The sequence below is a fragment of the Juglans microcarpa x Juglans regia genome, chromosome 7D (assembly GCF_004785595.1).
Source record: "Juglans microcarpa x Juglans regia isolate MS1-56 chromosome 7D, Jm3101_v1.0, whole genome shotgun sequence".
Taxonomy (NCBI): Eukaryota; Viridiplantae; Streptophyta; class Magnoliopsida; order Fagales; family Juglandaceae; genus Juglans; species Juglans microcarpa x Juglans regia.
Genome location: NC_054606.1, coordinates 3,239,940 through 3,267,292, shown reverse-complemented (window position 1 = coordinate 3,267,292; position 27,353 = coordinate 3,239,940). Strand labels below are relative to the sequence as shown.

The window sequence follows — 27,353 nt, the reverse complement described above, 5'->3', positions numbered from 1 at the left end:
TCCACTCATGGCAGAAGAAATCTCATCCGTACCATTCATTCATCACTAGAGCAGCTTTTAGTTTTTAAAACAATAATTCAAAAATAACTTTTTTTTCATTCTTAAAACATTTTCAGAATCTCAAAGCAAAAACCCAGGATTGATAAGATGACCAAGTAACAGAATTATAAACAGAACAGAACAAACAGGACCAGATCAACTTTCAATCCTCACGACCCAAATTGCAGAAGAAGTACTAAACCAGAAAACAAAAGGAAAACAACTCAAATGTAAACAAAAGGTATGCATACCATGAAATATCATGCATATATATATATATAGAGAGAGATTGTAGGTATCATTGAGCTCTAATTTATAGCTTAAACCCTTGGCTTGATTAGCGCTCTAAGAGTATTCCTCATCACCACAGTGAACTCCAACTTCCCTGCAAAATCCAATTTGCTTTCTGGCGGATAAGCGCTCCACTCGAATTCCTGCACCATTCTGGCAAGCGTGAGATGAACATGCACTGTGGCTATGTTCAAACCAGGGCATATCCTCCTCCCAACCCCAAATGGCATCATTTTCACCCCAGTTACCCCAGTTATGTCTGCCACCTCTCTGCCCGATATGAACCGGTCGGGGTCGAACTTTTCGGGGTTCTTCCACAGTCTCGGATCTTCACTAATGCCTGGCAGATAAATCTCCACATTTGCATCTGTGGGTATGTCGTACCCTGCCAAAGTTGTTGGCTCTGTCGCAGCATGTGTCAGTGAAAAATACGTCGGTGGGTGTTTGCGTAGCAGTTCTTTTACTACTGCTTGTAGATATGGCATGTTTTCTACGTCCTTCTCGTTTACTTTTCGATCACCAACTGTACTTTTAAGCTCCTCGTAGAGCTTTCCTTGGACTTCTGGGTTCGCGATGAGTTGCGCAATACCCCATTCGATGGCGGTTGCTGTCGTGTCGGTCCCACCATTGAGGAACTCTGAGCAAAGTGTGACTAATTCGGCATCGGTCGGTGATGATTTGCGTCCTTCCACCTTTAGGTCGAAGAGGGTGTCGAGGTATGAAAACGATGTTGCAGTTTTATCGGATCCTGGGTTTTCGAGTGCCCTCTTACGCCTCTCGATTAAAGGGACCATAGATTCAATTTGCTCTTTTCGAACCTCGAAAGCTCTCTTCCTTTGCTTTGAGAAAAGTGGGCTGATGATTGGAAGATAGTCATCGATTCTCGGGTCGAGGGTGATCAGAACAGTTTTCATTACCTGATCCATTTTCTCGATTGTCTCTTCGTCCATTTCCAGGCCAAAACACATAGCCAAAAGAATGCAGAACATTGCGAATCGAGCGTTTTTTAAGACCCAAACGGCCCCATCATTTGCCTTGGCCTCGGTTTGAAGCCTATGGATGAGTTTGTCCATTGCTGTTTCCCTCACGCTGAAGAATTCCTTGATCCTGCTCGAGCTAAGCATGTTTTGCACCATGTTCCGCCTCAGAGACCGCCAGACAGGGCCATAAATGGCGGCGTTAACGGTGAATTTGTTGCTGCTAAAGATGTTTCGGGTAGGATTCTCACGAGGCCGAGTAGCAAAGAGAGTACCCTTCTCGATGAGTGCTTCTCGGACAAGTTTCGCATCGCTCAGGATGATCATTGTTCTGGTCCCCATCTTTAAGGTGAAGATTGAGCCGTACTTCTGCCTAAGATCTTCTACGTATTGAAAGAAAGGTTTTCCCGATCGTGCTACTTGGAAAAGGTTCCCAACGACAGGCCATCCGGGTGGCCCTGGAGGAAGGTTGAGCGACTTTGACTTGGTTTTCTGGGTGAGGAAGAAAATCAAGCCCGAAAGAAGGAAAGCTATGACTGTGAAAAAGAGATGGTAGTTTGAAAAGAGTGAAGCAGAAGATAATGGCAAGGAAGCCATTGAAAAGCTGCAGAGGAAGGAAGCGAGGAAGAAAATGAAGTACAGGGGTAAGGTTGGATGACGGTATAAAAATGGGATGAGCATGAAATTGCAGGTGGGCTTTAATAAAAGCAAAAGCAGTCGTCAAGGTTTGCTATCAAAACAGCGTTGTGGGCGCAAATTGTTAAATGCTAGAGCTTAGGAAACTGTATTAGGCAAAAAGGAAACCCATGGGCGGAATAGGCTATGTTGTTGGATCGATGGAGTATCGAGGACAACAGAAATGATTCACATGCATTTATTGCATGCGCAATTACCTGTTGAAACGACCTTGAAAATGAACGTCCGAGTAAATTCGGAGATGGAGACAATAGTGGAAGAAACACGTACATTAGTGCGGTGTGGCTCACAGCTCAAAGTGGTAGAAGTCAAGAAAATTGAATGCTGATCATCAACTTCTTTTTTGTTCCAGACGAGAAATGGAAAGTGTCCATTTGCTATAAAATGTAATCAGTTTTGATCTGCTCGAAAAATGTTTAAAGTTGGATCAAAACTCTAACAAACAGTGGTAAATCCATGGTCCTTGAGACTTTGATCCTCTATTTTGATGGTATTTTTATCCATCAAACACTTTGAGGCTGGAGCAGCATTAGAAATTTGAGAGCTCAGTCTCTCTGTCTCTCGCACAAACAGTAACGAGGCCAATTATGTCACCTGAATCGATCATCAGACCTCTACATTTAGTCATAAAAGTGTTGACTTGGCTCGAATTCCATGAATTATCATAGGTCAGACTCAATAATAAATAAATTCAGCCTCACCGAAAAATAGACAACCACCTCCATCGATCACCATTTCATTTGAATCATTAACTCATTTTTCAGTACAATAAAAATGCATTTATGCATCACCGGTATTAACTTACACAAAAAGTTTATGTGCATTATTATTAATAGAGCTGTGCTCACGACTGATCCGTAGCATACGTGACGTTTTTTTTTTAAATATTTTTTTTAAAAAAAAAAAAAATCCAAAACTGACCCTCTCTCACCCCACCTACCCCCACCCGATTCCCTCTCTCAGCCCACCCAGTCCCGTCGTGCGCCATCTGTAATCACCGGCCACCACCATCATCAGCATCCAACCCTACCGTCGGTACCTCTGATGCTCATGTACTCCTCCCTAGCCATGTCGCGTACTCCTTCCTCGCCAAGCAACCGAATCGCATTCGGCCTCTCTCTGTCGTTGTTGGCCACCCATCAGCGCCACCGACCACCTCACTAGATCTCCCTCACACGGGCGACCCTCCAGCCACCTTCGAGCCGCCACGCCAACCCCTACATGCAACGTCCTCTCCACTCTCGAAATGGGTCTCACACAGATTTAGTCCCGAAATACTGCTGCTCGCCACCGTAAGCCAGCCCAGCCACCACTACCGAGCCGCACGACCTCCCAGCAACCCCCACCGTCAAACCCAAGTCACGGCAACCCTCCATCACAGCTCAAATCAGCCTAACCCGAAATAGGTCTCCCCCTCTCTCGCCATCATGCCGCCATCGTACACCAGCCCAGCCGCCACCACCGAGCCTCACGATCTCGCAGCAACCCCCATCGTCAAACCCCAGTCACGGCAACTTCCTCCCTCTTCATCGTAGCTCAGATCAGCCCCCAGTAGCAATGGAGTATTTTCAATTTTTCGAATTCGGGGGAAGGGGGGGACTTCATGGGACTTTGTCAATTTGTATAGGGATAAATTTGTCAATTTACTTTGCCACGTAAGGTGTGTTTTGAATTATGCTTGAACAAGGGCTGCTCTCAAGACTTTTTCTTATTAATATATAGGCATTTGTACAAAAATCAAAGGATCTACCCAATCCAGTTGGATCGGTTTTACTAAGAACCCACCAAAGAAGTTGCTTCTGGGTTTACAGAGCGGTGCACGGTAGCTTGGTACAAGAGCTCTTTGCTTTACTTCTCAAACTCTTCTTGGACTTTTTCTTAGACGTTTTCTACTTCAGTTCTTGTAAAGCTTTAATTAGCAGCTTGCTTAGACAGTTTAAACAGCTTTAAAATACGCATTGCCCATCATATTCCGATTTACTTTTTCAGCAGAAGCCCAAGCATATACGCCAACCAATAAATGGTTGCTAAATTAAATGGTCGGTATGCATTTAAGGAAGGATCCTTTTGTCTTTTTTGCATTATCAAGAATTGTTCTAAAAAATTAAGCAATGTAAACGAGTGAATTTACATTTCTAGACTCAATGTGTGGAATATTTAATTAAATTATGATGAAGAGTTTGTTCTAATTCATAACCTTTATTTGATATATGTTAAATCATTAATGTCTAACCAATTAGAAAAAATAGAACTTAAATTAACATATAAAATATGCAGTTCAAATAGATCAGAATGGTTGTTTTGTATTCTATTAGGTATTCTAAGAATACCTCACTACTATTCATTATCTTATTATTATTTTCTACCTACTTTTTACTATTATTTACTACTATTCAATATTCTATCATTACTTTTTCACTAGTATTCATAGAATATCTGAGAATATCTCATTACCCAAACATAAACTAAATGAAAGTGGTTGAAGCAAAGGACAAGTAAACATTTAGATGCATGCAACGTGCATGATTCTTTAATTGGAGAGTGATTAATGTTAACTTCCTCTTCGTGACGATTATAAAGGTACTACGTACTTGTATTTGAATGATCTAATATTAAAGAGAGATAAACGCATCATTAATGTTAATCGCATAAGATTTTCATATAATATGAATCCCGCATGACCAGTGTTTAATTAAAATGTCTATTTTTTTCTGCATTGGATGATTCAATTTGGTTTAAGTAATTAGAAAGGATCTCATTCTCAATTGATCATGTCTACACGAATCAGACGAGAGATATTTAGCAGATAAAGAACAAATTAATGCATCTAGGGGTAGCCAGCCTCCCCACAAATGGGCAGAGATGCAAATGATATTTGCAGAAAGGTGGGGCTAAGAAGTCGGTTCTCTTTGTCATCATTAATAATAAGAAGGGGAAAATAACAAAGAGAAGAGATCCCCACTTCTAGAATGCTTAAAAATGATAGACACCTACAAATTGCTGCTGCAACTGCTACCTACTTCCCACGGTACGTTGCATTCATTCAATTATGGATCGAACTGGTGGGATTACCACCTTTTGTTATTGGCCAATGGATGTCTGTGACTAAAAGGAGTTACTCCATTGATGTCTCTTAAAGAGGTAGCTCTTCCAGTAAAGTGAAACATTTGGATTTAGAGGGCGTTTGCCTGCATGGACAGGTCAAGGAGCTGAATCAGCTGCTGATTTATTATTAATATGGTAAACAATCAACCTTAAATACGAGTAATTCTACATACAATCGTAAAATACGTAAACGTTGAGAGTGAGGCACACTATTAAAAAATTAATTTTTTTCATGTAGATCTCGTGTTTTATTTATTTATTTCAAAGCGATTACACGGCAGTTGCACAATTTACGATTGCAAATATCTTTTTTCATATGAGAATATGGGTATTAAGAGAAGAGACTCCCTGGGGATCTAAAACCCCTTTTGGGGGGCCAAATGCCTCCCAATCTTAAACGCAGTGTCAAAGAAGAATGAGAAGAAGCCCTGTTTGTTAAAAGGAAACAGGTGGATTAATGGTACATAAGATTAGTAAGAACATAGTGAGTGGTACTGAGGTTGATTCGTCGTCTTCTTATTATTATTATTATAAGAACACTAATTTATGTTATTATAATAAGAATATTACAGAGGGTGGGATTAATTCTCAGATATAAAACAACAATCAACAATACATATGAATGATATTTACAGTCCTATGGCATCTAAGTCCCTCGCATTTTTTTTTAAAAAAATAGATAAATATATTTTTTTTAATAATAAACTTAATTTTTTTAAAAAAAAATACATAAAATATAAACATTTTAATATTATATCTAGCATTATTCTGCGGGGAAAAAGAGAGCCAAGCAAGGCACTATATGGCTTCTGAATATGAGGAAAAGGTTCAAAATAATTAATTCACATGGGCTAGTTGGGTTAAGTTTTGACAACTGATTTTTCATTTCGGGTCAAGTTTGAGTAAAGTATTAGCCGCACGTACAGGCCCTAAGCTATTCCTATCGGGCTGAAGCCCAAGCATTCAAAGCATGCCGGCCTTCGGCATTCATGTATTACTTTGACCATGACGAGGGGTCAACCACAACGTTGTACCACACTTTGGTAGAAGAATAATGATATCCACTTAACATATTTTATAATATATATTATAAAATAAATAGATTTTTGTAAAATGATATTAATTTTATAAAATATTTTATAAAAATACTACTCATTTTAAAATATTATTGTATAAAGTATGTATTTATATTTTTCCATCGATCTCGGAAAGGAGTTATTACCGTTATCGTTATCGGAGGTGTACGTACTGTACAGACACTGTTAGAGACATCATGAAAACTGTTGGTTTACGTAAGAACTGTGTTGAGGTTAACATGTCAGTGTAAAGTCCTTGTACACATGATCAAAAAATAATGGAAAGAAAGTGACCGACCGATCGAGGGTCTCGGGGACTCTTGATCAAGTCGACCGGAGGGTGTTTATAACATGCATATCCTCTCGATCCGTCGATGCCAAGGATGATCGTGTTAACAGTGGGCGTACGAAAATTCTCTATAATCTTTGTTTTATCCCAAGTACCTTTTATTATTTGAGAAGGACAGAAAACAACGTCCAACGTCGCCTGAAGATCATCAAGATCAAGAAATCCTTAGTTTTCGCAAAGTTTCCGGCCTAGCCTGCGGCTGGCGTTTTCTTAATTCTTTCCTTTTTCATTTTTTTATATAAGCAGTACTGTACTGATCAGTGCTAGTTTCTTGCTCAGACAAACAAACTCTTCCGGCCTAAGACTTCAACGTCATGTACTTACTGTAAGTTTAGACAGACATCTCATGATCATCAAGTTACATACATGACAGTAAGAGATGGAACGATTGATGTTCATTTGAAATGCTTTAATTAAGGTTGATGTCGCAGAAAAATCATTGTACGAAAACCTGCAGTACCCGGCCAGAAAGTTATTCAGAATATATATGATGATCATAACCAAACTGGCCAATATTATTCTGCTTTCATAGCTAGCACATCATATTTCAACAAGCTGGAAGGTCATGATCTGCAGCAGATAATATTAATCCACTCGTAAAAAGAAAAATCAGAGGAATACAAACAGAAAAATAAAGGGGAAAAAACAAAACTTTGAAAACTACAGTTCTGTCAATTGAATCATTGATCAACAACGGTACTGAATGCACAAACCCCTTGTCAAACTTCAATTAGCTAGCATATTGATATTAGCTCATGATCCCCTCGGAAAATATCTTGACATGAAAAAACACATGATGTCGTATATTTGGCATTTGGAATCTCCAAGCTTCCAGATTGAAGTAGTCATGAACAGCATATTCACATGCATCCCAAGTCACAAAACTTTTACACCGAAAAGCAAACCTATCTTTGATCAACCCACAGAAATCGATCTTACCTTAATCCTGAAGAAGTTAATTACTTCGGTTTGTAATTTTGAGATTTGAAGAACTGAAGTCGGCCTGTCTTGTTTGAGCTAATTAAACTTGCTGGTCTTCCCCTTGTAGTACCTTACACCATATTTCTCCCACAAGTTTTCTCCTCCATGGCGAAAGCCATGTTGATGGACGTCGGCCTGGTCCCTATCATTGGAACTTGAAGGTGGAAGACTACCCTCATTCGTCAGCTGAAGCCCGATGCTCTCTGGCCTTTGTTTAGAAATTTCCTGTCCAAGATAGTAATCAAATTGCTGAAAATAACTGCCGGTTCTCAAATCTAAATCCTCCTTGCGCTTCTTGTTACACTCCATTATTGCCTTGTTATAATAAATGCTAATATGCTGCCATTTTTCTTTGTACTCGACTGCACTTCTGTCATAGCCCAAGGAACCCATTTTTGCAGCTATCTCTTCCCAAAGACTTTCGTCCAAATGCCCACCATCTTGGAACCGCAGTTCCAAGCTAGTTCTCAGCTCTATTAAACTTGAAACCTCCAATTCTGTCCATCTACTGTTGTTAATGTAGGTAATTTCCTTCCCATTTTCATCCTGGTTTTCTGAGTGGCTTCGAGTTTCTACAGCCATTGGCTCAGCTGATTGGGACATTTCTAGTCCTTTCCCTATAAATTTCTTTAAAGCTTCCATTAATGCTGCATCTCGAGCTTCAACCCACTCTCTCTCTTTAGTCCAGATATGATGTACTTCCTGATCAAACCGGGCTGCCTCTTGCTTCCTCCATTCTTCCTCTCTGAACACTCTCTCCTGCTCTCTATCTTCAATGGTCTTCAACAACCTATCCATCCAAACCTCTTGTGTGTCCATGATCTTCCTCATTTGTGAGTCCACAAAATCCTCAATCTTTGCTTTCCAGTTCTTCTTATTCCTTGAGTAACGTTCCGGCCTGATCTCATTCATCCCTATCTGCTTCTCCATTGATTGATAATTCATCCTGTGTTCCGAGGACGAAGTCTCGAATTCAGATGAGTTAGAGAAACTGAGGCTCTGATCAGATAGCCTTGGGGTCCGAAGATCAACTTCTTGATTTTCTTGGTTAATCACATTATGTGGAATCTGATAATTAGGAAGGCTGTTTCTAGCAAGATGGGTATCTGAAACTGTGGCATGATTGCTTGCTTCTCCATATATTGCTTCTAGCTGCCGGAAGAATCTGTAGTGCTTCCCTCCTTGCCTTCCAGATTTCCGTTCCTTAGTTTTCTTGTAGTACTTGTACAAGTTTTCAAACTTCTCTTTACACTTCTTCCCGCTCCTCTGGTATCCATATTCCTCAGCCATTAGCCTGAATGAAAACAAAACAGCGCAACAAATATGGGGAAATCTTAACATAAGATGGTAACAACAATTTTAAATCGAGTTTAGGAGTAAAAAAATCGTAGTTTCAGGTGTTTTTCCTAGCTAGCTAGGCTAGCCTCTAGGAAGTTTCAAACGAGATGACCAGGTAGTTAGACGTACTAAAGAATTAAGATCCATTCCTTAAAAACCTTGTCAAAGAATAATTAATACCTTAGTAAGATTAAGTAACATGTCAATTTGCTAATGATTCGTCGATCGCTGAGCATCATTCAATAATTGAATTTCATTAAAATAGTCAAAGCATTCCTATACTAGATTCCATTGCCCTAATTGAGCTAAGAGGTTTCTGAGCTATATATTTATTACACAAAGGTAAAATGGGTTTCACAGAGAGAGAGAGAGAGAGACTCTCGGACGAGCCATGTCATGATAAAACAAGATCAACCCAATCTATATAGATGGGTACTAAAGCTTTCAGAACGAGTCAGCCAAACTTCCGAGACAAAACCAGAAATTATCAGAGAAAAAGAACACCTGTGTCTCTCAGTTAACTTAAATGGATTGTCCCTTTCAGAGACTAAACTAGGGAACCGAAACACTAATTGGTTCAAAAGCTTGTCACCTTTTTGCGATAATGGCATAAAATAAAAGTGTATCAAGAAAGAGGAAAAGCAGTCATCTTCTTCACTATATATCAAGAAAAGGAAATAGGGTTTCTTAATCAAGCATCACCCAGTTTGAGCAAGAAAAGTGACAAACTGAGAGAGCGAAAAATCAAAACGAAAGGACAAGTGGGATATGGTGCAGTTTGTCGAAATATACCTAGAAACTTCATCCCACAATGGTCCTTTCTGATTAGTCTCTTTGAACTTAGAATCGAGACGAGATCTGATCTCAAGAAGGGTTAGAGTTTCTTGCCTCGGCCATCTAGTATTTTCCATATCATACCCCATCCATCCACTATCCATCTGCACTGAACCACAGAGCGTAGCAGCAGCTGAACTGGTTGCAGTTGCTGTTGTGGGAGTGACGCTGCTAGGGGAATCGTGGCCAAACCCAACAAGCCCTCGAGGCAAAACCTCTCCAACCATAATAGGCTCGTAGTGGAGTGGAGCTGCCGCATTCCTTTGAGGAAAGAACGACTCGGTAGGCTGTGCTATGGACGGAAAATGAGTTCTTCCGACCATGAACTGCCGGAAATCCGGCAGGCCATATTGGTCACCCATGTCTCTTAAGTTTGAGAGAGAGAGAGAGCGATAGGTAAGTCAGGTACTAGTCTGCACAAAGAGAGCTTTTTCTTGGGGGACAGGATCCGAGTCCACCGCTTCATTCATCACTCTTTCGTCACTCAAAACAAAGGTAGGTACAAACTTATACACAAACTCATTCCAACCTACCTTCGTTGTTGCAAATTAGCAAATGCTGGATACAGATGTGATTGTGCAGTATATATTTTTTTTTTTTTAAAAAGTGATTTATTATTAAAAAAAATTAATTTTATTGATCTCACATTTATTTTTCTTTTAAAAAGAATGTAGAATATTTAAAAAATATTCTATAATTATAAATATCATTTTTCTTAACAAATATACTCACATATACATATACACCCATATTGATTTTTTTTTTTTTAATAAAAGTTAAAAGAAAAATGAGATTTGGTGCAAATCTTACACTATCTTTGAAAAAAATAGATGAATTTAGGATCACATAAAAAATTATTTTTTTAAAAATAAATTCAACTATTTTTTAACATGAGTGCACGAGACTTGCAAACTCTAAAACGATATCTAGCATTACTCAAAATTAAAAGACCAGAGATTACATTGGATGTCACGTGAGATCCTTACCTAAACTTGATCATAACAAGCTCTTTTCTGTTGAATTTTACCTATAATTTATACAGTAGAGAATACAATATATAAATTCTTAAACAACTATTACTATAATTTAAAATAAATCAATATGCAAATCTCAATCCATATCAGCTCAAAATCTTAAACACATCAAACCGAATTTGTGATTCAATAATTAGTATATATTGACCATGTGAAAAGTGTTAACATATAAATTAAATAATAAACTTTATTTTAAAATTTTAAAATAAATTATAATTTCACGTTATATATATATTAGAAAAACTAAATTCAAACTAGACATATTGGCCTGGCCCACGCACCAGCCCACAGTACTGATTGATAAACGTACACATTCGCTCTCTCCCGTGGAGAGAGAGGGAGAGAGAGAGAGTATTTTAAAAGCATACGTAGTACGTAATATAAAACATCTAACAAGGGAGTGACAAATGGCGAGACATCATACGATTACCACAATCCCATTACAGCTTTGCCTAGATGACGCGTGGACAGTGTATTTGACCGATCATCATTAGCGCGGCTAAACATTTTGGCTCGTTCGATCTGCTCGGAGTTTGGTCTGTCTTCTTCCTCTGGTCTTCCCTACACCTCTTTTTATTTTCGCCCTTCTTTTATAATTTGATATTAATGCAATGTAATTGCATATATAGCCAGTAGTTTTTGATCATGTACATCGCAAATAATTTGGTAATTCCTGAGTTTAAAGTAAAATCTCTTATTTTTTAACAAGAGTATAGTATATTTGATAAATATTTTAGTCATGATAAAATTGATATCTCATAAAAATAAATTTATAAATTGACATGATTTGATATAATACATTAATTTATAAAACTATTTTTATTATAAAGTAAATCTGACGTATTAGACCAAGTCGATCACGTCTGTGAATTTATTTATTTTTTTAGGTATTTTTATAGCCGTAACACTTCTCTAACTATATATCCTTCTCAATCTTTAACTCATAGTTTAAGATTTTCCAATCTAATTATCTAAATTAATAACTCGTGTAAATTATGTTTCTTGAAAACCCAGTTGATATATAGAGCATATATAACATCAACCTTATAATTTACTATAATTTTTTACCCATAGGTTGGCAATTATTTTGTGAGGCCTCAAGTCTTAATTGATTTAGGGATGTGGATATTAAAGTTCGCAGGACAAAAGATAATATTATTGAAATAAACAAATTAGTTATTAACAAGCATTAACGAAAATAGATAAAACGAAATTTACTTTTTCTCAAAAATTCTTGCTCCATCCTCACCATTCTCTATCTCGGTCGTACATGAGCTAGGTATAGCTAGCTAGTCCCAGAAACGATTAAATCATTTTTCATTTTTTTTTTCTGGTGTACTTATATATATATATATACTATATATGTTTTATGAATAGTTATAAAATATATGTTATTTGCTAGTTAATTACAATAGAGCCTTAGAAGTTTAATATTATTATAAAATTCTAAATCCGAATAAAATGAGGCTAGCGCTAGCTGTACGTACGTGATGAAAAGCAGAGCACAAGTCTAGCAAGAAGCACTTCCCTTGGATAAATCACTCCTGTATATTTAGAATAGATTATAGACATAAAAGAATTGTATAAAATAAATTTATAAGTTAATGTAATTTTATAAAATCTGTTAGATCTATTTTATAATAAAAATGATTTTACAATTTGATATATTATATGAAGTCACATCAATTTGTGTGTTTATTTTTATGTAATCGCTTTACGGCCAAAATATTTTCTTTTAGATATATTGTGCATATTATATATGCTATATTTCCTCGCATAAATAAAAATGATCAGTTAAAATATATATCAGGCACAAAGTTATAAGTTAAACTCGGTTATAAAAAAAAACAGAAAATCGACCAAGTAATGTACGTAGTTGATCAATAATCTCCTTCACCTTTCAGGGAATATATTCAGTCACGTACGAGATCATTATAATAACCAAGTTATTATATTAGATCATCTTTTCATGATCGGGACTTATATATATATATATAATTTATCTTTCTAATAAAATTAATTAGCAATTGAATTTTAAGAAATAACAAGAAAAAGCTTTGCAACGTACGTAGATTTTATTTTATTTTTTAAAAACCTCAATTTCTGACTAATAAATAAATTAAAGCTCGATCGGCGTAACGTACATCATGTGCACAAGTTAAAAAAAAAAATTCCTCTTTCATTTTGACCATATTATTAATATATTAAATTTGATCAGTGGCCTGCTAAAATCGTACGTGTACCAATTTACTAAATTATTGTGGAGATAAATTATAACTTTATTCGGTTGTCCCGGTCTAAATATATATATAAGAACTCTAGTCAATTAAAAATGATAAACACACAATACTTAATTTTCATAACATATTTCATAATTAATCATGTTTTAAAATGAAGAGTATTATTATAAAATATCATATAAAAGGAACACTGTTTTACAAAAATACCATCATTTTACATCATCATGTATTGTAAAAAATATTGTATACGTTACGCGGCCTAATTATATGGGTATTGAAGTATTATTAAAATATCTCACTATTATTTATTATTTTGTTATTACTTCTCACTTACTTTTTATTATTATTTGTTATTATTTAATATTTTATCATTACTTTTTTTATTATTATTCACATAATACCTAAAAATACTAAATTACCCAAACAATTGATCATCAGCTGAGCTTCCATATTATTTTCCTCTTTTTTTTTTTTCCCCCTTTTTGTGGGGAGAAGATGAACATGAGCTTGACCTAGTTTTAACAGGCCGTATATGCAAGCCTCCCATACAAAGGACAAACTAATTTAATACCCTTGTCGCCTTTTTAACCATTTGCCGAGGAGTCGTCTGAAGAACATGCAGCTAGCAGCGATAACGCGTACATTACTTTCTTCTAAATGCTACTTCCTTCAAATTTTAAATCCACATGAAAGACAGATTAGTTAATGCTTAAGTATGGCTTTTGAGTGAAAATTAATACTATATATACTTTCTTTGTGACCCCAGAGCTCCCACTTAACACGAATGATCTCTTAAGAAAAAAATATCAGAAACTTCCCGCCGGGACGACGGAGGCCAACCTTCCCAACTCCTAGCTGTTTCAATTAACCTTCTTTGAATTATTTTAATGTTTTTTTTTTTTTTGTGTGCTTATATTAGGGATTTTGAAAGGTAGAATTGTGCAAATCTACCCATTTATAGCATGCACATGCAGCATTGAGAAGACCATAAGTTCCTGTTCAGTCGTTCTGTCCAAGTCCAACCATCACCCATTTTTGCTTGGCGCCTATATATTATCTTAAATAAAATTTTATAAATTACACCGTCATACTACTCTTATCCTAGCTAATATGGTTACGTGTCATTATCCATCAACTAATTTCGAGTTTTTCTTAGAAAAATAAAGATAGATCCAAGTTAGAGTGATGAAAAATGCTACATCTTTAGATGAAAGAAAAATATATAGAATGTGATTTATAACATTACTCTTATTTCAAATATGGAAGAGAGGTCTACTACACATCGCTGTCGTTTAAACACTGAAATTAATGTCTACAAAATACCTTTGATCAGGTGATCTTCTCTTATTAAATGTCAAAAGTTTGTGACCTAATTGGCATAACGATCAGCTTCCAAAATAGAGGTATAGAGTTCAAAACCCCCGTCTCCCAACTCAAACAAAAAAAAAACAAAAAAACAAAACAAAACAAAATTAAACATGGGTCTAGCTCTACTTCATGTAGAAGTTATTTTCCGAACTGTATTTTCTTTTTCTTTTTTTAATTTCTTGCTCCGTAATTGCTTGATTGGGTTCTTGTTAGGATCCTCTAACCTCACTGTCTGTAACTTTTAATATTATTATTAATAAAATATATATATATATATATACTGTTGATCATCTTAATATTCCTAATAATATATATGAATGAGGTTTGATATCAAATATTTTATATATATATATATATATATATATATATATAAAGTTGAGCGAGACTGTCACCATGTCTATATATGTATGGTCTCAGTCGGTTCACGATAGCCATAGACGTTCAATATAGAATTACTAACCTCACATCAATATTCCACCAAACAATCAGAACAGTAAGTTTTACTCCCAAAAGAAGAGCTGTGTTTCTTTTTCCCTAGTGCAGATAGATGACTTTATGATCAGATCAAGACCCCAAGAAGATTTGTTGTATCATCTTTCAATTATGGTTGCAGGGAAAGAGAGTGGTCCCAAATTAAACATGTACATTATTCCCATGCATGATGATGACGCCAGGACTTATATGCCATTTTTTTTTTCTTGCTCAGTAGTACTAGTACTACTGCCATAGAACTAATTAATCCTTCACCCACCGGCCATCCCATGCATGCATGCAGCGATGCACCCTCAATCTCTCTGATTGAAAAAAAAGAAAGAAAGAATCTCAGACACATGCAATCAGTTCTGATTACTTACATCAGACGCTGCTGATCCCACCTTCCAACTTGTCATGCAACCAGTACTAGTACTCACGGGTCTGATGATCATGAGCCGAGCCGTATTATTATATATTCATCTAGCCGAGCCTTAAAATTAAGCAAGCCATGGACATCCATGATGACATGGATAAATGATCATCAAGCTGGTCTAATCTGGCCAGCAGATGAAGCTGGCCGGCTGTGGGAAAGTCGAAAACAAAAACTATGGAGATAGGAGGAGGGTGGGTGGGTTTGTCCTTGCCTAAAAGGGAAAGATCAGTGGGATCCAAAATCACACCAGCTGTAAATCATAACCCTAGCTAGCTTTCTCATCAACCCTTTTTTTTTGGGTACGGACGGTTTTGATGGATGGGGATGGGACCCCACCCCCCATGCATTTGTTGATGTATTTGTTTGTGGGAATAGGATGATGATTTTCTTAGAGAGAGAGAGGAAAAAAATGAAGAAGAAAGAAAGAATTAAAAGGTTTTGGGATCTTTTTGAAGGCATCATTACAAGATATCGTGTTCAAAAAGAGGGTCTTTGTACAAAATTGTCTCCTAGCCCTCCATTTTCCGAATGAATCGATATGAAGTTTGTCACATTGTTTATAGTCCTCGAAATTTTTTGAATCTTTTGGTGTACTCCTCTCTGTTCATTCCTTTACTGACAGTAACGAGTGTCCCCTCAAGCATTTTTGTTTTTGTTTTTGTTTTTAAAGGAAAATTCATTAGTATAATCCCTCTGAATCCCCCTGCCCATTTCCCACAAGTAGTCGTGATTTCGAGCGACAGGATTAAGGAATGAAGCCCATCATGTTACCGATCCACTCAAATATCCATTCTCAGGCCGAGGGCAACTAGAAAGCTGTTACGAGTTCTTTTATTGGTCTCATCAACATTTGATTTATAAAATTTAAATTTTATAATATTTCTCTTAAATTAAACCATGTCACATAAGCACCTTATTAAGATGAGAGGCTGAGAGCAGCAATGAGCACTTTACTATTATTCACGTAAAAAAAAAAAAAAAAATCAAATATATCAGTACGAAAGTTCGATGACTTTTCTATTTAGCTAGCAACGTCGTTTCTTTTATATGAATTGTAAGTATGTCCATGAATTAAAAGCTCTCATAAGTTATAACTTATGTATCAGCCATTATTTACCTCCATATTTCACACCTAACAAGTTTTTTTTTTTCTTCATAAGGTACTGTGAGGCATGGAGATTAATAAGGACTGATAAGAAAAATTATTCATAATTATAACCACCTTACCTACCAATTTCACAGCTCGTTATGTAACTGTGGGGTCTTATCCTTTTTCCACTCGCTGTGTTTATTTTAGGTTGAACCGATCTCTCTTTGGGCCTTGGTTCTTTTGATGGGCAAAGTCAAGTTGCCCATAATCCCCGTGATTTGGACCTTAAGATAGCAAAAGTTATGGGTCTTTATTTTTATTTTTAATGGGTTTTGAATGCGTTAGTCCGTGCTCCTTCTCATCTTTATAGAAGTTTTGGGATTCAAACTTCAGATAATTGAGAGATTTACTCATTTTCTCAAGTTTTAGTTATCAGAAATGCTAAATGCCCCGAAGATGTGTCCCGAAATCTTTTTTTTTTTTCTTTTACTTAGTGATTAAGAAAGTATTTTTTTTATCAGAAATGCTAAATGCCCCGAAGAAATGCTAAATGCCTGTTCGGTGGACTTTCGGACTACATCTCTCGGGAGATGTAGCACTGCTCTTTAGTTATATAGATAAGATGAAATGAGATAAGAAAATTTATAAATAATAATAAAATAGTTTGAGTTAAGAATTTTATATAATTTTGAGAAAGTAGAGAGAAAAAGTTAAATAAAAATATTATAAAGTTAAAAGAGGATTATAATATAATTTTTGTTTTAGTATTTGAAAAAGTTGAATTGTTTTTAATATTTTGTTTGGAAGTTTGAGAAAGTTGTAATGATTATGTATTAATTATGTGAAAAAAGTTAAAAATTAGAAAATTTGAAATTAAAAAATATTTCTGTTTAAATAGTATTTAGATGCTAAGATAAGATGAAATTGATTAAAATAGTTTTAAAGGTTTTTGAAACCAAACTAGTCCTAAATATGTTTTGGGGATCCATCCAGTAAAAAAAAAATTATGGATCCAAGATTTTTTGTTATTACCTAACAAGATAGTTAAAAAAATAAATAATTCTACGGTAGGGGTAAAAACTGACTCCTTCGATGCTTCATTTTTGGGGGAGAAAACCGGCCGAAACCGATTGATGGGAAGGAGAAACACTGGCCGTCTCAACACTAGTGGTTCTCTGGCGATTCATGGTCAGTTCATCAGCGAGATTTGTCTAAAAGAGTAGAGAGAGAGGGAGAGGATGAGAACTAAGATCGGGGAAGAAAAAGTGAGAAAGAAGACAATCTAATTTCGAAACGGCGTCGTTCTGCTTAATTTTCTTTTAATACGTTATGAATAAAAAAACGCCGTTTGGTATTGGTTTAATATCAAACGGCGTCGTTTCAGTTGTGTTTAAAATATAACTACAAGCTTAAAACGACATTGTTCCACTTAAACTTAAGTAGAACGACGTCGTTTTGAGTACATAATATATTAAAAAATATATATAATTTCTTTAATTGTCTGGTTCAGCGGTTAGAACCAGGTTCGAACCAACGGGCCGATAGCAGTTTTTTCTATTTTTTGTCACATGCTGACCGGTTCTCCACCAGTTTCGGCCGATTCTGAGCTCCGACGACCCGTCTGAATCGGTCTAGGTCGGTTTCTCAGTTTCTTGTACAGCCTTATGCTAAGGTGACAAGTGTATTGATAAGTGCATTTGCTTTTTTTTAAGCATTTGTGTGTATTTTTTTAATATTTAAAAAAACAAACAAACAAATGCTAAAAGAAAAAACACAAATGCACTTATCCGTACACTTGGCGGGATGAGATTCATTTTCCAAAAAAAAAAAAAGAAAAAAGTATGCAGTTACACGTTGAACTAAAAAGCAAATGAGATGCAATTAAAATTATAACGAGGGTGCACACTGAAATCTATTGCTAGGGTTTGGAGTGCATATAAGATTTCATGATTGTAAATGTACATTAAAAAAGAAAATTTTTAATTATAAATTAGTGTAGATAACGCATCTGGTAAAATGCTAACGTGGCATAATTTACAAGAAAAATCTTAAAATTTAAAACTTATTAATCAAATCTTAACATTTATGCGATGACTTCTCATATATACTCCCTATATCCGTACTTGAGTTTTGTCTACTTTTATGAATATAATTTCTTGATTACTTATAAAAAATATATATATTTAAATAATCATAATGGTGCACTTTACACATCAACTGTATTATATACCGATAATTTCGTTTTTGTGACCAAACAAAAAGATAGAAATGCTATTTGCAAAGGAATAGGAGAGCAGACATTCTCATTTCTTAATGCTCGATCTGCAAACCAAACATGTCTGTTATAAGATCGGTTCTGCAGGCATAATAGAGACAAAAGCGTTCACTGAAACAATTTCCAGTATCTTGTTGAAGCTCTTAAGCAGTAGGATTTACATACACCAGTAAGTACATAAGTATCACAGAAGCAAAGAACACGTTTCATGTTTTAGTAGTAGGGATAATCAATATCTTGGGAGATGCCTATAAAAAAAATTAAAAAGAAAAATATTGGGAGACAAAGATGCCAGGTCAGCAACAAATATTTTTCACTCAACTGGTGCAGTGATCGAGTTTCTGCATCAAAGGTCTTCCCATCAAACATCAGGGACACAAACAATAGAGTTCTGATCATTGCTATTTGAGGCTTTTGGGTTCAAACATCAAATTAGCTTTTGGAAAGTACAAGACCCAAAACTTGCAAACCATGGCAGTGGATACTGGGTAGTTCTTTGATTTCTCTCTGGCAAACTCATTGATATATATTTTTTTCATTTGGGGTTAAGTCAGAATGCCCCCAGGTGAGAGAGCAGGAATTCCAGGCTATGCTTCCTTTTTTAAAGTAGACATTGTCCTCTTAGAAAATAGAAACTGAGATCAGTAACAAACCTATTTTTCCATGAACGCTTTCTGGGCAGGGGCCCTGAATGATTAGCACAATAAGAATTCTGGCTACTATGAGAGAGAGCATCAAAAGGGCGACGATGCACATGCATGAACGTATATATACATATCTTACTAGTGTTCCAGTCCTCTTGATAAATCATGGAATGTGTGCACGAGCTCGCTGAGGTTTGGAATTTATGAGAACTTGCTGCAAAGATTTCATAATTTGCGAGAATGAAGGGCGTTTCCGGGGTTCACTGCAGTATCATCCAGCACAGCATTAGGGGAGAGAGAGAGAGAGAGAGAGAGAGAGAGAGAGAGAGAGCAATGCAAAATCATGTGAGTTTATTACCCTATGCGGACCAGGGTTTCACAGACATGAACCCCACTCCATTTCTGAGAGAGAGAAATAGTGAATGATTTCACCTAACAATTGTTATCTTCAACTTTCTTCCTGAGCTCCAAGACCTAGAGTATATTGACCCACTCTAGGCCCTAGAGTTTGGATTCTAAGGAGTGTAATTCGTTATTGTCGACTTACCTAACCCAGCAGGCGTCAATCAAGGCAGCCATTTCACGATTTACAGTGTTTGGAATCTCGAGCCTTTCACCCTTAAAACCGACAGCACCAACAACCTGAAACGAGGATAAATCATATTTGTTAAGCTACACCTTAACAACAAAATGAGTCACATATGTTGGAAAGTCCCCCTATGCTACATATGAAATCAATAAATTCTGAAGATGATTTACAAATCTAGAGCTTAGAATTTAAGATTAAGTTGAGAAAAAAGAAAAAAACTACTTTTTTTTGTTGAATCATTTTGAGAAAGTAAATTTAACTAAGAATTGATCCATAAAGACCTCCAGTGGACTAAGAATTAACAGCATACATAACTAAAGCCATTAAACCTGATGACAATTTAAGCCATCCTGGTAGAAGTATTTTATCATGTTGTGAATGTGTCTTTGGAAGCAGCTTGTCATATTAATATATCAGAAAATGGTCAATGTGGTCCTTGTATTTGAATTCAAACAGTCTTAAGAAAATATTACTCATCATATCTAGCACTTCAGTGGCAGCCATCTCACTGCTAGTTCTAGGAACAGACCAGTTTTAGACAGTGCCAGTCAAATACTCTTTAGTTAGAGATAGATTCAATAATCAATACCCTTCACCACTTATAAAATATTTTCCACCCCGTTGACGCTGTTCTTATACGGCTAAACTTTTGTTATATTCTTCTTCAAAGACCTTCCTTGTACCAATGATCAAGTGCACACATGTAAAGACCCAGCTTTTTCTATAGCTTTACAAATCATTGATTTGCAGCTAGTTAATTGACAAACAACCTGTGGTGCATTTAAATTTCTCCAAGGCTGTTGCAGGGTCACAAGTTCCCACAAGATTACACCAAAGCTGTAAATATCAGACTTCTCATCAGATGGCTCATTACGGAGAACTTCTGGTGCCATCCACTCAGGCTAATACAAAGAAGTAACATGAGTTAGTTTAGTATCTGCAAGTATTCAATGCTTTCTTCAAAAATAGAAGATTACTGGAATGAGATAGATAACAAATTTTAAAGTTTGTAGAGAACTTACAGTCCCTGCAGCTGTTTTGGATGAAAGAAAAGTGTTTGCCTTCAAGCGGGAAAGGCCAAAGTCACAAACCTAGATGATCAAGTATGTCCAAAAATACAAAGACAAATTATTTCAGCCCATCACTCCAACAATATATATGTGTATATATATATATATATATATATATGCAAAAATATGTGTTGATCATTATTGTACCCAGCATGAATATTCATGAGGTTCATGGAGCCATTTTGAAGACCATTGTAGCACATTAGTCAAAAGAAACAAGCAACTAAGAATGCACACTTATGGGGAAAAACGAATTTTCAACATCCAGGGACCAGCACAAATAGTATTTGACAGTAACCTTTACTGTATATGCCGCATCCACCAAAAGATTTGGAGACTTCAGATCTCGATGGACAATAGGAGGTCTAAGTTGATGAAGATAGTTCATCCCCTTTGCCTGTACACATCAATAAATAGCTAAGTCCAAAGAAATTTATAAACTAATGTCTGATGTGAAAATGATATGAAATCTTCACCAACAATTAATTCCTTCAGTTGACCCTTGCAAACTATTTTTTTCTGATAAAAAGAAACTCCAAAAACCATGCAAACCATGTCTTTTAACTGATTAAACTCCAAACCCGTGTAATGTGCCCACATCAAACAGATTGGGTAAATCATTAGCACCTTAGAGATGGGGGAGCATTCTCCCAAGACCAAGACCCTTACCACTTAAGCTGACCCTGCAAACTAAAATATAATACTATCTTGACTCCACAAAGGCATACCACATCATAAGCCATATTTATTCGACGCTTCTCATCCAATATCACTCCAGCATCAGGCATTTTCAAAAGTGTATACAAGCTACCTCTGAAAAGCAAAGAAAATATTATGTTCAGTGACATATGAAACTTATTTCGTAGAATGAATCGCTATTGATATGTAAAAAAATTAAAGGATGTAGAAGCAGATCATTTCAGGGAATCTTGATACCTTGATAAGTATTCAGTAACTATGGACAAGTTTGGGGGCTGAGTAACAGCACCCATGAAGAGAACAATATTTGGATGTCGTAAACGTTTCATGGTTGCAACCTAGCAAGCAAAAGTAATGCAGTGAAATCAAAATGAAAGATGTTAAAAACCAGAAACAATAAATACTCAATCATATTAATACCAAAAAAGTAAGAGCTACGCATTTTACCTCTCTTAAAAATTCCTTGACGCGCTCTGCATGGAAATCTTGTTCAATAAGAATTTTGACGGCAACATCCTGTGATTCCCAATCTTAGTACTAGCAAAATGGATATCTTGGTGGCACTTAAATCATGACAAAAAGTTAATCAAACTATCGAAACTGCCTAACAACTAACTCCACAAAAGCACACCGCATGAGGGGGGTTAAGTAGCATATTGGAAACACTAGCCAATAATTTTCACCACCGCTCCAAATATGAAGCTCAAGTGATAATTATTAACACTGTTTCTCCTAATACAGTGAAGGAGGCAGCAGAACCAGAAATAGGGACTATAAATCAAGGAGGTTTGGTACTATGACTGCTAGAAAGATTGACAACTGACTATATACTTGGGGACCATAGTGCCCAATAGTCCAGCCACACTTAAAATGACAAGAAAATCTCGATACCAGACATGGTTAAAATGTTCAATGGTGATGAAACCCTAGAAAAAAAACCTTGAGGACCAATTTATCAAAAAAATGTGAGATAAAAAACAATGAAGTCGGTCAGTAAATGTGGGCGTACTTTTTGCTTAAAGGAGTCAACACTAAAGCAGTTACTTAAAACTTGACCATTTTTATTTTTCCAATGGTTTCCTCAAAAGTACAACTTTTTTTTCTATTTTGAGGGATATTTGGAGATATTTCATTTTGATTGTTAGGTGGATATCTTGTATACTCACTGTGTTCTGGGTTACACCCTTCTTTCTTAATAAAAAGTTTATTTTACCTGTAGAGAGAAGGGTTCATATTCACTTGCTTTATTGTGCATACCAACCTAAATTCAGATTATTTACCTTATGATGGTAGAATTACAATAAAAAATAATTATACTTTAGACCCCCCAAACTGCCAACGTCTTTTCACTTGGCACCCTAAACTACAAAGTTTCAATTTGCTCCTTAAACTACTAATAGATTTCGCTTTGCAACCATGGATTATGATCTGATCCTACAAATGATAGACAAATAGGTCACGTGATTACAAAAACAGACTCAAAACTATTCAATCTTCAAGGAAGAAAAAAGAACACAGAAACTACATACTCCACTAGCCACAAATCCGAAAGAACTTCATAACCAAAAGTCATAAAAAAACTGTTTATTACAAGATAACATCCACCAAAAGATTAAAAAATAAGTAGATAAATCATAAAGGGAAAAAAATGCTTACTGAACTGCGCCAGCTAGCATAATAAACAGTTCCAAAAGAACCTGAAAATCAATGATCATCCTGAGCAGTCCCAAAATATTTACATGATACACATGACATGCATGAACAGAAATGGGAAGGCTTTATAATTAACAACATCAAGCAATGTCAGAAATAGCAGGTACCTTTTCCAATTTTCTCCTTTAGAACAAGTTCACTCCATGGGATAACCAAGTCCTCTTCATCAAGATTAAGTATACTTGAACTAACTGATTTACTATCATGGTATTCGCTTGAAGTGTGTACAATATTTTTTCTATCAAAGTAACTCATATGACCAGAGACCTTTGAGCCAGTTTTGTCATCTTCATTGAAAGCAGTACCTGTCATAATGGAGACAATGACATTTTAAGATTAGTAAAAAGATCACCACGGTGTCATTTATTTCATCATTCATAGTTAGGTGCAAGCATTTCTTGTATATATAGCATTTTGTTGGGTTGAACATACATGTCCAACACCATTTCAGACAAAGGACTGTATATTTTTTTTGTTTGATCTATTTGTTTAACCTTAACATTTTAGAAAATGATTAAATAAGATAATAGTAATTGTTCAACCCATCAAATCTTATTGACAAATCACCATACTTAATCTTACTACTTTGACTTTACAACAAATTGCACATCACCCCTTGCACGAATGGGTTGACTAGTTGACAACTACAAACTTCGATGTGGGGGACAACCAGATTTCCAGAGGAACTGTGTTCAAAGGCAGACAACTAATAATAATACTTAGCAACTGGTTGATATGTATATATGTACTCTGAATTCAAGCAAAAATTATCTGTATTAATTGAAGTGAATTAAAGCGAAAATGGTCAACGATAACTGAATCAGAAAAGCATGATGCAATGGTACATGCATATAGAATTACCTGAAGAATCATTGTCAAATTGAAGATGAAGTGGCTGGCAATCGGAGAAATATAGTTTGGCTAGCATACTGGAGTTCTCTGCCCTAGCTTGTTTAAATCTTGGATGACATAATGGTGAAGAGACCAAGATGGAGGATGTACCATTGAGCGAGGAATCTGGCTGGCTTAATGCTCCTGGCATCCCAATCAAATCAACCAAATATTCCCTGGAAAAATAAATGTAAATTCAATTTATTTCTTATTTAAAGGTACTTGAATGCTTTTCTCCGCTTATCTGGCTACACGCTAAACATACAAGCTCAAATGAAAAATCATCAAGTCCCGAAGCCTTCTTTATTCTCATCTTTTCCTAGAATAATTCTTCACGAAATATCCACTGTTTGTCCAGTTACTAAGTCTTTTAGTCTTGTGAATACCAGTATTTTTGCACTCGTTACTCCAAGCTCCAAACTCCTCCATGTTAATTGTTAGTCCTTTACTAATGCATTCACATGATATAAATTTTTTAATAGATTATTCCTCATTATTGGATTTTGCATTTCAGTTTATTTCCAATCGATTATACCCAGTATCCTGCAGAGATTACAATTCTTAAATCTTTTTACAAGTTGTGGTTCCTTTCCATTCCTTCTTACTACTACATATAAACTTTGGTAGTTGGCTCATGTCGCCTCGCTTATTGGTTTAAATAGTTCATGCTACCATCATTTATTGAAATATAAGACTAACACAACATACCTTCCAGGGCTAAATTGCACAAGGCAGGAGGCAGATACATCCCTTCTACAGTATTTGCAGCCCTTTGCAATTCGGCATGGTAGGTTAACTATGTCCGCTAGCACCTGCCAAAATTACAATTAGTGTGCAGCGTAATCCTCCAAGACCTTTTTGCAGATATCTGCAGAATGCCAAAATGAGAAATATTTTCGATGATCATCAAAATAATAGTCAAGAAAAGCATTTATGTCAACATCGTTTTTCGTAACAGAAGGGTACGAGATAAAAAAACTCGAGGGTACATATCAGTCTTTTTATAAAATACACACACAGACACACACACACATTGCTATAATGAAACAAAATCAAATTGCTAAAGAGTACATCAAACTGCATTAAGGTTGCGAGGATTACTTTAAACATTAACGCACGATGGACACAGAGGCCTACTGATAAGCTTCCAATTGGTTGTATGACAGAGCCTCGGCAGTCTTTCAGAACTTCAAAACTCTCCCCCAGCGTGCACCCAAATTTTCTTCTGTAGACGCCGCACCCCTTGTAACGACAACAGAATTTTTTTAAAAGAAAACAATATTCCAATTAAACATTTAAAATCAAAGAGTAGTATGTAGCCCACCCCAATTGATTACAAACAATGATTGCAAGCTGATCAGCCATCTCTTCTATGGGAATCCAGCCACCAGAAAGAATGATTAGCCTATTCTGCAGTTCCTTCAAACCAGGATCTCTAGATTTATCGATCAAAACCACTTTGATTGACATATCGTCACGGGGGTCAACAGCCTTCAACGATTCAAACGATGGGACCCGACCACTGTCCTGCTCATCAGTACTTAGAGTCCACGCATATGGATCCATCCCATGGATAAGGTAAAAACCATCCGGAATTCTGTCAAAGTATGACAAGCAGCCATTCACCTGGTACACATCAGAATAGAAATCAGAGCCATGGCATTCAAGCAAGTAAATGTCGTCTTGATTAAGTTTGTGCGATCGGATTTTCATCCAAACATCAAACCAAGCCAAAATTACAATTTAGCTCTACAAAATACCTCCCTAACTCTTACGTACGTAATTCACTTACAAAAAATAAGTGAACCCATAAGCAAGCAAGAAATGAAATACCCAGAATCGATGAGACATAGCCTCAGCAGAAGCAGAAGGCGACGGAGTTCCCCAGTCGCTGGATTTGAAATCCAAGAAATTGGGATCATCGGCACGGGCAGCCTGGGCGGAGAGGCGAAGTGCCAGAGCAAGCTGGAGCTGGTAGCTCTCCGCAGTCTTCTGCGCCCAGCTCCTGAACGAGCCCGTCCCCTTGTAGTGACCCAACACGTCGAAATCCTTCACCGACGACGCCACTGGAGACGTCGATCTCGTGTCAGTGTGATCACCGTACATCTTTTATAAGAGAATCCGGATTCCGTCTTAAGGAATTTGGTGCTCAGTCCTACGCCACTGCCTGAGCTTTAAGCACATTGATTGGAGCGCCGATAAGGACGGGGAAAATTGGGTGGGGGTCCGTTTGGGAATGTCGGCTCGACAAGCATTCGAATTGGCGAGTGGTGGTGGAGCCTGTATGCGATGGAACCAGACTTTAGATGGAATCAGCACATAAACGAAGAAACGTACCGTACGCCCAAATTCAGTGGACGTAGTCCGACGGATCCGGGTCCCCATGATTTCAAGAAAGAATAATCTATTGCATCCATCACTATTTATTTTTATACTTCACATTTATAATTTTTTTAAATAAGAGGTGAGAATATTTTTCATGAATAATAATAAAATTATTATCCTTCTACTATCCATTTACAACTCTTTTTATATTTAATTTTTTTAAAATTTTTTATTTTACTTAATAATTAAGAAAATACTTATTAGTAAAATTATATATTTTCTTAATGATTAAAGATGTTAAAAAAATACTAAAAATAAAATGATAAAAAATAAATAAATACATTATAAGTAGTAAATAGGTAGTAAAATGATAGTAACCCTATCGCTACCCACTTTTCATAGGATGTGAGATAATAAATAGTAGTTGATGCATATAATTTTTCTTCAAAATAACTCTTGAGAGATAATAGTCTAGGCTGGCTTGGTTATACAGATGAGAGAGATGAAATAAAAGTTAAAATTTAAATAAAATATTATTTAGTAATATTATTTTTATTTTAAAATTTAAAAAAAATCAATTATTTAAAATTTTAAAAAAATTATAATGATTATATGAGATAATATGAAATGATTTAAAATCCCTCAAAACTTGAATTAACATTTTGACCATTTTACAATTAGAATGGGTTTCAGTGATATGTTTATGTTATAATTTGTAAATATTTAAATTCGTTAAGAAATCTCGATCAAATACAGAATCCGATACACCCAAACTGTGTATATATACGATACCTCGAGATAAAGTTTTAAGAAAAATAATAT

At 36.0% G+C, this 27,353-nt stretch overlaps 3 protein-coding genes across 3 annotated transcripts; all 3 read right to left on the bottom strand.

Annotated features, from left to right (window-relative positions):
• Positions 1-76: 76 nt before the first annotated feature.
• Positions 77-2,111, bottom strand: LOC121238612 (cytochrome P450 77A3-like). Its single transcript, XM_041135564.1, has one exon. The coding sequence runs from the start codon at positions 1,986-1,988 to the stop codon at positions 360-362; it is 1,629 nt and encodes a 542-aa protein (XP_040991498.1). The 5' UTR covers positions 1,989-2,111; the 3' UTR covers positions 77-359.
• A 4,910-nt stretch (positions 2,112-7,021) lies between these two features.
• Positions 7,022-10,175, bottom strand: LOC121238609 (trihelix transcription factor PTL-like). Its single transcript, XM_041135560.1, has 2 exons — positions 9,645-10,175; positions 7,022-8,808 (listed from the first exon to the last, which is right to left on the bottom strand). Exons 1-2 carry the CDS (start codon positions 10,046-10,048, stop codon positions 7,551-7,553), a joined length of 1,662 nt encoding a protein of 553 aa, XP_040991494.1. The 5' UTR covers positions 10,049-10,175; the 3' UTR covers positions 7,022-7,550.
• An 8,537-nt stretch (positions 10,176-18,712) lies between these two features.
• Positions 18,713-26,514, bottom strand: LOC121238608 (serine/threonine-protein kinase CTR1-like). Its single transcript, XM_041135559.1, is given in 16 exon segments — positions 18,713-19,507; positions 19,792-19,886; positions 20,604-20,735; positions 20,856-20,924; positions 21,202-21,300; positions 21,632-21,716; positions 21,840-21,940; positions 22,050-22,118; positions 23,259-23,299; positions 23,423-23,620; positions 24,177-24,382; positions 24,915-25,018; positions 25,308-25,408; positions 25,411-25,448; positions 25,531-25,832; positions 26,040-26,514. Coding segments are annotated over 16 exon segments (2,013 nt in total). The 5' UTR covers positions 26,313-26,514; the 3' UTR covers positions 18,713-19,407.
• Between the last annotated feature and the right edge of the window lie 839 nt (positions 26,515-27,353).